We start from the raw sequence: 10,672 nt of genomic DNA, 5'->3' as shown, positions 1-10,672 counted from the left end.
CACAGCTGCCTTGAGCAAGCCAGGCCCTGGGGACACGGTTGGCAGAACCCCTGCCCTCGAGATGCACCATTGGGTGGAAAAGACCCAAGTTCAGCGGAAACATAAAATACTGGACAGACGAGAGGCTGGGGGAGGGGCAACCAGGAAAACCCTAACCAGGTCAGGGGGCGTTCTAACAGCAACCTGAAATCTGTGCCAAGCGTCGTTGGAACGAGAACAAGACAGGCTGTCCAGGCCTGAGAGGCAGGAAAGGATCTAGGCTGGCCCCCTCAATGGTTAGTGTCAGGCCTGGGTGGGGGGCAGGTGTGGGCTGAAGAAAGGTGGGTTGACACCATTTCCACTTCCTTGGGGACAGCGTGGACAGACAATAGAGGTCAAAACCACCAGAGTCCCCTAGGCCAAGTAGAGGATCCGAGAGGAGGCACATGGTCACTGGCATGTTGCCCCAGGTCCCCACAGTCATAGTTACCAGCTTTTACTTGGGCCGACAGAGGGATGGGTTGGGGCCTACACCTCCACCTCTCTACTGTCAGGTCGAAGGGGATGGTAGACCCTTGACAATCTCCTGGGGACATCTAGGAAGCCACTAAATGCTCTGCACCTGTGCAAAGCAGAGGACAGCTAGCTGGGACAGATTCTTACACACCAGAGACACAGATACATGGTGGCAACATTGAGGTCTGGGTCTGCTGCTGGCCAGAGCAAGGGTCACCCAGCCTCTGATGACAGGGTTCTGCGGCTGCCCAACGCCACCAGGAACCTTCCCAGCGATGGTATCCCACCCCAAGCTGCACCTGCCACGGGGATTTTAAGGGAAACCTTAGAAATTGCTTTAGTGGTAAGAGGTAAGAACGGGTGAAGTAGGAACCTTACGAGATCTCAGTCCAAACACAAACATGAAATGTGCCAGAACAGGGCAGTCCGTGGGGCGGGCCAGACACTCCAGGGAAGGACCACTGTACGGTGTGGGTGTGGAGGACACGTCTCACAAGACACACCGAATTAATCCCAGAAATGACAGTTTATTAAGGGGGGGGGGCTGAGGTTCAAAGTACTAAGCCATCCCAGAGGCTCCACAGAGCGGGTTAGGACCGCCTGCTCTTAGCCCTTCCCGGCCCAGTGGCGTCTGCCTACAAGGCCACTCTGTACAACAATGTGTGACTTCCATCTGTCACAGAGACTACAGACAGGAGCAGTCTGGGCCTCCCGCAAACCTACCAAGGCGGAAATAGGCCATGATTTTGTTTAGAAATATTTTGTTTAGAAAAGCTGTTTTCATTAAAATACAGTACTCAAGCCTATATGTCCTTGGTTTCCTCTCGTGGCTTAAATGACATTTGAAATGTGACATGGCGTGTGCTGAAAGAGCTGACATGTGCCTAAGGATCCTGGGGCCAGAGAGACAGTCTGAGGACATGGGCTCAGCAGAGTAGATGAGCCGCGACACAGACACCCACCATGTCTGTCTGCTCTCTAATGGGCACCTGTCCTGTACAGGTCATGCTCTCGGCTAGGTACCAGACACACAGCTGGCAGAAGCACTTCTCCCACCAAGTGTAAGAACTGCTTGGGGCATACACACCGTGACAGGGACCCTTCTACCACACCTGGGCCCCAAGGCCTAGTGTGTCCATTTGTGTAAATGATTTCACAATATCCCCTAAGATGCTGCTGTGTCCCCGCCATCACTCCTGCCTCGTGCAGCCCGGCAGAGCCAGGCGCTGCTTGCCTGTGGGTCCCGGCTTCGATCACACCCACAGCAAAAGCCCAGAGACACTTAGAGCAGACACAACACACAACAGATTAGTATCTTTAATTGCATACGGAGCTTTTACAAACTGGTCAGGCCCGTCAGTGGAGCAAAGGACATCGGCAGTCTGCAAAAGAGGAAATGCAGTCACTTGGTGTAAAAAGACGCTCAGTGAGCTAGACTCGAGAGATGCGACTAAAGTATGTCGCTGCTGTCCTCAAGTCAGAGAATACTCAGCCCTGGCTGCTGGCAGTGTAATGGACACAGAAATTTCTGGAAACCGTTTTGTCAGGAGACAATAAAAGTCTCAGAGGGCCCCGTATTCGTTAATCCAACAATCCCACCTTTGAGAGTCTACCCCAAGGGAGTAACTTGGCCCTCAGAGGAAAACCTGACACAAATTTCTGCTGGTACACAGCACTGTCCCTCCGCCTGAGGGGAGAGTTCAGAGCCATTCAGAGTAAGGTTGGTGGCACATGGGAACAGCTGTGTCGTATGTGCTCGGTGGGGGTCCATGGGTGTGTAAGAGGCAAAGAAAGATGGGGCCAGGGACAGGAAGGAAGCCTCAAAGCACTGAATTTGACCATGTCCTTTCCTCTCCCTGGTCCCCTAAGCTTCTTGATGTGTGCTGCCATGGAGAATGGGACGCTGTGGTCCAGCTGTTGGTGGCACTGGATGGGGCAAAGGGCAACAGAATGGACTTATCATGCATGTTACACTGCAGAGCCCTGCCACCTGATGCCCTGTCCCCAGCGTGCTCCAGCCAAGCCCCAGGCTTGCCCCCTAAGTCACCCTCAGCCCCAGCCAGCTTCCCCACCTCCATTCACTCCCCTGCAGGCGGATGCTCAGGGCATGCTCATCCAGTAGTGGCTCTGTCCTCTGCAACAACAGGCACCTGTCTCGGGCCAACCCAAATGTACTATCATGCAGCATTCACGCCCGTCACGTACTCAGCTGGGGCCAACGAGATGGGTCTTTGCTGTTTCCTCAAAGTCACTAAATGCTCTGGGATATGAAGAGAACCCCAAGGTCACATTACAGACTAGGCTGGGAAGTCACCCGCATGCCAGGTCCCACTGTCAGTTACACTGAACACAGTGAAGCCTGCTTACCAGATGGGCATCACAGAGTCTGGGGAGCAGGCGCAGTACTGCTGCAACAGTCAATGCCGAGAGAAATGCCACTCCTTCGTACAGCAACTCCTCCGTCCCCCTCTCCCTGCTCTCTTCTGAGCTCAAGAAACTACAACCTTGGGATATGTACAAAGCTGCCCTCCCCTCCCCCTCTTCCTCAGCTTGATGCCCAGTTATCCAGGTCTCCCTCGGGAGCTGCATGGGCCTTGCATCTCATCATTTTGGCTAGGGACTAACCATGCCCTCCGATAGAGCCGCCATGGGCTCCTCAGGAACAGATCCAAAGCGGCTCTTCCAGGTCCAAGGTGGAGGGCAAGCCTCAACCCTCTCTCATGTGCTCCAGGCTCCAAGCCACAGAGAGCTATCGAGATGGTTCTAAATACAGGGCAGCACTGCCCCCCGTTTGCATAAACACAAGCACGGGGAGGGGGGGGGCGACAACAAAACACAATCACCAAGCCAATGCCACCAGAGCAGCAGCGTGGACCCACTGCAGCAGAGCGACCCAGGTGAGTCAGCCCAGATGGCAAAGGGAGACGGTGAAGCCACACAGGGAGACAGCTGGCCTGCTTGGCTCTGTCTCCAGCACCACCAGCCGAGGACTCTGGAGTGGGACATAAAGCCAATACAGCACCCGGTGGTCCAAGGAGCCAGGGTAGGGGGCATGCCCTCCCAGTGGGTCTCCAATCCTGATCGAGAAGGCCACAAAGAAACCTTCCAGGTGTCTCTTGCCTCCACAGACACCTCCCTGCTTCTCTGGTGACGCTGTAGCTTCACTGGGGGGGCCCCTCTACTGGAAGGTCCTGAGACTCAGCTCTTGGGGACCGGTGAGCACCCTCAGTGGAACCCCCAGGGAGTCTTCCACTTGCTCATGAAGCACCACGGTGCCAGCAGGGTGCCTTGGTCCAGGGTCTTCAGCAAGGCTACTGGGCTAACAGAGTTAACAAGAAGCAGGTGGCCGTGGGCTGTGAGGCCAGCGAGCATTGAAGATTCCTGGCCTTGCAAGGGCGCCTGCTTTGGAATCAGTCACTTTTCCCAATGATGGAGGAAGTCTCTGAAAGAGGCCAGGTTCCAGGCCCCAGCCTCTGGACTCCCAAGAGGGGAGAAATGTGTTTGGGTGGGTGCAGAGGTGAGGTTTTTTGTGGTCAAGCTAAGACCATGCAGAGGAGGGCAGGAGAACCCAGGAGAGGCACCCATCTCCCCCAAGGGGCCAAGTGGGCATGTAAACAGTTCATCTGGCGTTGAAATGTGACAGATGTCACTGTCCAGGAGCTCGGCTGAGTCTGAATACCATCTCCAGGCATCCTTCTGTGAAGAAGTCAATGTTTTGTTCCTCAGAACTGCAATGTGTGTCCATATGAGGACCAAAGCCATTGGCTGCTCTTCACCAGTTCTTCAAACTGGGGCAGCAAGAGGCCAACACCCACTACCGAAGGTGCCCGATGCTTCTGAGAGGAATTGGCCCCCAGCCAGTCTTTTGTTCTTGGACAGAGGCTAGACATTAGGCCTAGGCACAGAGAGGGTATATGTTGGTGGGTTCCTTGGACCTCTAGAGATGGTGTGGGCGGCTGAAAGGCTGAGGTGAAAGCCACATGGCCCCTGGGTAGAAAAGGGCCTGTGGTTAGACAAGGCCACCATGGAGCCACATGGGCAGAAAGGAGCAGACACCTGTGAGCCTCTCAACAGAAATCCAGGCAGCAAATGGGGTCCCCAGGTCCCCCTCAGTCTGCTATGGCTGACGCATGGATGTTGCCTAGGCAGCCTGACGGAACTGCCCAGGGTCCCAGGTCCATGATTAACTTGGTAGACGAATGCTAGATTTCCCTGATGCCATCAAGACACTGGCAGTCGCAGACAGGTATGGATGAGTCTCCTGCGGACAGGAGAGGCAGAAGGAACGTCTGCGAAGGACCAGATGTTCCCAGCAACAGCGGTGGGGTATGCTGGAACGCAGGCTCCCCCAGAGAGGAAAGGATCCCTGGAATGCAGAGTGACTGACTACCTGACTACCTTGCAAAGGGACCAGATGTGGGCAGGCTGGTTCAGGTATACATCAGCCACCTTCAGAGCCAAGCTGGTTTCTTTCTATTCAGAACTCATCAGCAAGACCAGAGTGACCAGGAAGGGGATCGCCAGGGTGCTTGTAGGGAGGGCACAGAAGCTGAATGTCCACTAGCCGAGCCCACAGAGGTGGTCAGCCTAAATGGTTCCTAGGCAGGCACATGTCCAAGGGGCTGTGTTGTGATTACTAGAGAAGCTGGGATTGCAAGCAACAGAGGGAACATGGGGGGAACATGCACTGAGCTGCAGATAAAGCTAGCAAAACGCACAGCAGGGTGGATGACCAATGAGGATGGCAGGATGGCCTCCCACAGACGGAGAGAGGCATGAAAGATGCCTGCACACAGGACAATGCTACTGTATCGACAATTCTTCTCAGCAACAGTCTAGCTACCTGGGTGGCCACAGGTTCCCTAAAGGTTCCGGCTGCGGGTGGGCAAGGCTGGTGCCGGACTGGTCCCGTTGGAGGCAGGATGCACCGGGCAGGCTCCTGTGCCAGCTGTGGCCAGTTGGCGGCACAACATCTGCCGCTCCCGCACCGCCCTATTGGATGCCGAAGTCTTCCGGATTTGTGCACGCCGTGAGTGCCTCAGCGGAGACTTGTAGGTTCTGCGCAGCTCGGCCAGAAAGCCCTGGTAGTTGTTTCGCAAAGGGCTGTCTGGCTGCATGTGGGGAATGGCCCACTTCTCGGCCTCCCCAGTCAGTCGGGACACCAGGAAGGCCACTCTCTCGGCTTCACCTGGGAAGCGGGAAGCTTGAAAGATCATGAACCTGTCCATCTGCATCAGGAATCCCGCCAACTGGCCGGGGTCTCCCGAGAAGGGTTCAGGCAGCGAGGTGGGCGGCGTGGTCATGGGTCGGGTCCCATTGGAGGTGATGGCAGAGATAGGTGGAGTGATCTGCAGAGCGCCAGGGATGCGCGCCCGGGTGCGCAACAGAGTAAGCTCCGCCATGACGCTCTCCAGCATGTTGGTAAGATTGGCCTTCTCTGCCCTCAGCGTGGAGGCCTCGCGCCTCAGCGCAGAGTTGGTGAGGCGCAGGGAGGTCAGGGTGTCAACCACGTCATCCATCTGTGCGCTGGCACCAGGGGCAGAGGCTGGGCTTTCGTTTTTGGAGGTCTGAGGTTGGACCATGGTGGCCAAGGTTAAGCTACAGAGAGCTGGAGAACCAGAGCAAAAGGCCTTGGGTGCTGAAGCAGGTGCGCCCAGGCAGAATCTAGGAGGGCAAGCCTGAGGCCACTGGTCCTGTCCTGGGCGCAGTTCCTTTCTGCAGGCTTTGTAGGGTCAAGGTGTGGGGCCCTGGCTGGACCTGCCCAGGCCTTGAAGGATGTTCGAGCTGGACCTGCTCAACCCTTGCAGAATGTACAGGCTGGACCTACCCAGGCCTTGCAGCATGAGCGAGTAGGACCTGCCCAGGCCTTATGAGATGAGCGGGCTGAACCTTCCCAGGCCTTGCAGGATGCATAGGCTGGACCTGCCCAGGCCTTACGGGATGCGCTGACCTGCGCTGCCCAGACTTGGCGGGATGCACCTGCCGGAGCTCGGGCTGCGGGTGAAGGCGATGTCCGCGGGTGGCACGCGACTACCTGCGGGAGAACAAAGGGCGGCCGCACCTGAGCTGGCCCGGGCCGGGCGGCGTGTGTACCTGTCGCTCCGCCGCTCCCTCCGCTGCCAAGATGGCCCGCGGGTCGGGGCCGCGCCTTGCCTGCGCGTCACGGCGGCCGCCGGAACTGCTTCCCCGGCGGCGGCGGCGGCGGCTGCGGTTCCTGCGGGGCTGGAGTGGCGGGGTCGTGGCACTGCGCCGGTCACCGCGCGGTCTTTGTGCGGGCGCGGCCAGCGAGATGGCAGCGGGAAACCAGGCAACTGGGTCGGGGCCTGCTGGTTGCCATGGAGACAGCCCGCTCCCGGAGCGCCAGCCAAGGGAGACCTGCCTTCCGGAAGTGACGCAGCCCCGCCTCCCGGGCCATGCGCCTTTCTCAGCAGCCTATCAGCGAGGAGCGTGGGTTCTGCCATTTGGTTCTCTTGGAAAGCTTTGGTTCTTTCAGATTCTTCCCAAGTCGACATGAGGAGCCTCTCAATGGCGGTGTAATCTTTTTTTATGTAAGGTTGACTTTTCTTACTGTAACTTGAATGCAATTCGCATGAACTACATGATCATAGTAGCAAATCTTGACAAAGAAGAAAACTTTTTTTTAATTTTAGTTTTTTTTGAGCCTGTCTCCTGTAAACTAGACTGGTTTGGAACTCAGGAAGTAGCCAGGGATGACCTTGAACCTCTCCTGCCTCCACCTTCTTATGGCTGGATTGCAGGAGTTCACCACCACACCGGATTCAGATGGTTTTCTTCACCTCTCTTTTCTTGAAGCGAGGCAGGGAGGGGGGGAATCTTATGTTGACCAGACTGGCCTTGAACCCACGATGATGCAGCCAAGGATGACCATGACCTTCTCATTCTCCTGTTGCCACTTCCAGGGTGCTGGGATTACTGGCTCTGAGCACTGTAGCCTTGTGCAGTACTAGGCTCAAACCCAGGGCCTCATGCCTACAAGCATGCCACCACTGAGCTGAATCCTGAGCCCTGGAAAAGTCTTAGAAAACAAAACAAAACAAAAAACAAAACCAAAAAAAAAAAAAACCTTTCAGTTTCCTCAGTGTCCTACCTGTACATAAAAATAAATAAATAAATAAATAAATACATACATACATACATACATACATACATACATACATAAAGTCGTGCTCAGTAGTCCACCATTTTTCTATTAGTATCCTATTAACAACATTGACTTTTGTGCCTTGGAAACAGTCGTGTCTCCCTAGTCACGTTGAATTTTGAGATTCTCCTGCGGCGGTGGTTCAGAAGCATGCCAAGGACTCCACTGAAACCCTGTGCAACCTTTTATTCCTGCCTGCCCTCCTGCTAGATGGCCAACTTATTGTGCATGCTGAATTTTATAATATGCTTTGCGAGTCCCAGCCCCTTCCTCCAACAGAGCCAAGAGCTAAAACCAAGAAGTAACTTGGGGGAGGCAGAGCTAAAGCAGCAGCTCTCAACCTGTTGAGACCCCTTTGGGGGCCAAATGACCCTTTCACATGGGTCACATATCAGATATCCTGCATATCAGATTTTTACATTAGGATTCGTAACAGCTACAAAGTAATTTTTTTGGTAATTTTATGGTGGTGGTAGGGGTCACCACACCATGAGGATCTGTGTTAAAGGGTCACAGCATAAGGGAGGTTGAGAACCACTGGGCTAAAGGTTTGAGTGGAGATACTGGGGTTTTCTAGATTGCCCTAGCTTGGTTGTTCCTTCATGGTCAGTTACACACTGGGGTGTATTGAGAGAGAAAATACCCTCTGTAAAGTCCTTCCGGGATGCAGTCCAGGAGACAGGTGGCAGTAGCCTTCTGAAGGTGGGAGGCAGGCCTGGGGTGGAGATGTGTTCATTCTGCCTATAGTTCTTGATCTTGCAGTGGGGGATTTGGGCTGAGGGTATCCACATTTGGAGAAAACACTTGCATTCCACTGTTCCAGACTGTATGTTTTGTGACAAGCTAAAACTCCAAAACATGAAGCAAGAGAGGAAAGGAGGAAGACATTGTATACTTATATCACTTCTGTGAGGTCTCCAAAGTCGGGTGGAGGCAAGAGCTACATTCACCTTGACTGCGGTCAATGAGTTCAAAATCAGAAATTGTTCTGGACTGAGCCGCCGCACATACTGTTTCTGAACACACCTGGACATCCCCTTGTGACTCAGTCCCAGTAGCACAGTGGCACCTCTCTAGGTACCTGGATGCTGTGGGCTACTGAGGAGCCTGCTGTAGTTCAGCTGTGGTTGACAGTATAGACCTGAGGTTCCCCAGTGCCTTGGAAAGAAGATGTGTCATCTGATGCCTAGAATGAACCGTAATAGCACCACTCTTTGGTTTCAAATGAGCGAATTTATTAAGCATGTAGCAAGGAAAAGTAAAAAGAACAATTCACAAACAGCAGACAGAAAGCAAAACATCATAAATCAGTGTTCACAACACCCAGCAGAGGCAGCTGGACTAGCCTGGCTGAGAGCAGGCCAAGGGAACAGCATCAAATAGTGGCTGAGGATGCCTAGCAGAATGACTGGGGAAGAAGCATTTAGCTGGAACTCCCGGTTGCTATCAATGACCTCCCTGCTTCCCACTCCCACCACAACTTCTGCCGGGCACAGTTTGCCTTCTAGCTGTCCTCAGGGTGCAACGATTTTAAGATCCTTAGCTGCAAGCTGTCTTCCTGTCTCCAAGGCAGAGGCAGGGATCAGTTTGCCCCTGGAAAGGAGTTTTAGAAACCCCCTGAAACAAATATGCTAGGGTCTGGCACAAGGAACCCCACCCCCCACAGGCTGCTTTCAGTAACCTTAAACAGCACGTGAGAATTTGCCAATAAAATGTATATTGCAGAAGACAGAAGGCTCACCCTAATTTTGGAAATGATAAAGCGTGACATTTGCTTGTATTTTGCCTCATTTCAAAGAGGCTATAAAAGTTGTAGTCCAGGAAAAAAATGGAGTAAAGTGAAAATGCAAAGACTGGGATGTGTTTGTTTTTGAGACTAGGCCGTGTAGCCCAGGCTGGCTGCAAATTTCATGCAGGATGCCTTGAACTTCTGGTCGTCTGGCCCACATCTCCCCAGTGCACACCTGGTTTTTTGCAATGGAGAGCAAGCTCAGTGTCTCATGCATGTTAGGCAAGCACTCTGCCAACCTGGACAAGCACTCTACCAACTGAGTTCCAGCTCCAACCACCAAAACTGCAATGGGAAAATCAGAAAAGCAGAGGGAGAGCCCTTGGGTTCAGTTCGGGTCCAGACACCGCTGTGACTCTAGATCTGAAGCACGGTCTCAAGGAAATGGGATGATGTGGCTGGGCCCATGGACAAAACCAGCCTCCCCGTGGGCTACAGACACGTCGTGCTGTGTTCTGTAGCCTCGAGGGTGGGAACAGGGCCAGGCTGTCTTTTGGAGCCAGAGGTGAGAAGAGAAACAAATGACTTGGAAAAAAGAATTCATCTCAGTCATTTCATGGGTTGTGGTGAGGGGTGTGACAGCATGTGTGAAAGTGTGGTCCTTGGACCACACAGACACCATCTCCTGAGCCCATGTCACCTAGATGGATGAACAGACCATGGAAGGGTAAGATTCTGAGACTCAGAATCACCCAGTCAAAATTATGTTCTTCACCACAGACCAGGCCTCAAATACAACATGCTAGGTGCTGGGAAGAAGTGGGGAAGGAAGGAAGGAAGGAAGGACAAAGGGAGGGAAAGAGGGAGGGAGGGAGGGAGGGAGGGAGGGAGGGAGGGAGGGATGGAGGGAGAGAGGGAGGGAGGGAGGGAAGGAGAGAGGGAGGGAGGGAGGAAGGGAAGGAGAGAGGGAGAATGGAGGGAGGGAAGGAGAGAGGAAGGGAAGGAGGGATGAAGGGAGGGAGGGGAAGAGAGAAGCTTTTACCCACAAATAAGAAAGCTCAAATCCTGAAACATCTTGAGCTATGCTTGATGACAGCAAAATCAACAATCATAAAATGAATTAACTCCAAATGAAATCAAATAGTTGGAACAATGAAGAGACTTTAAACTGAGCATGTGTGGGTGTTTGATAAGAATAATGAGTGAATAATATTTATAAAGTGAACAGAGGGGAGGAGCATAGGACATCAAGATTAGGCAGCCATGGAAAGTCAGGAAAAGGCACT

The 10,672-nt window shown here is 53.6% G+C and overlaps 1 protein-coding gene across 2 annotated transcripts; it reads right to left on the bottom strand.

The window, feature by feature from the left end:
- Nucleotides 1-1,992: 1,992 nt before the first annotated feature.
- On the bottom strand, nucleotides 1,993-6,867 carry Rtl6 (retrotransposon Gag like 6). 2 transcript variants are annotated; one of them, XR_009375493.1, is made up of 2 exons: nucleotides 6,589-6,867; nucleotides 1,993-2,755 (listed from the first exon to the last, which is right to left on the bottom strand). XR_009375493.1 is itself a non-coding variant. In XM_059247470.1 (2 exons), the coding sequence occupies exon 1, from the start codon at nucleotides 6,075-6,077 to the stop codon at nucleotides 5,358-5,360; it is 720 nt and encodes a 239-aa protein (XP_059103453.1). In that variant the 5' UTR covers nucleotides 6,078-6,582; the 3' UTR covers nucleotides 1,993-2,755; nucleotides 2,863-5,357. The 2 variants fall into 2 exon arrangements, 1 of the variants encoding a protein (XP_059103453.1); XM_059247470.1 differs by lacking the exon at nucleotides 6,589-6,867 and adding an exon at nucleotides 2,863-6,582.
- Between the last annotated feature and the right edge of the window lie 3,805 nt (nucleotides 6,868-10,672).

The sequence above is a fragment of the Peromyscus eremicus genome, chromosome 20 (genome assembly GCF_949786415.1).
Source record: "Peromyscus eremicus chromosome 20, PerEre_H2_v1, whole genome shotgun sequence".
NCBI lineage: Eukaryota > Metazoa > Chordata > Mammalia > Rodentia > Cricetidae > Peromyscus > Peromyscus eremicus.
The sequence above is the reverse complement of the archived record's forward strand: the minus strand, read 5'-3'. Positions and strand labels throughout refer to the sequence as shown.

What these genes read in the sequence shown, in the direction of transcription:
- Rtl6 (XM_059247470.1), bottom strand. Translation starts at nt 6,077, where the DNA reads ATGGTCCAACCTCAGACCTCCAAAAACGAAAGCCCAGCCTCTGCCCCT.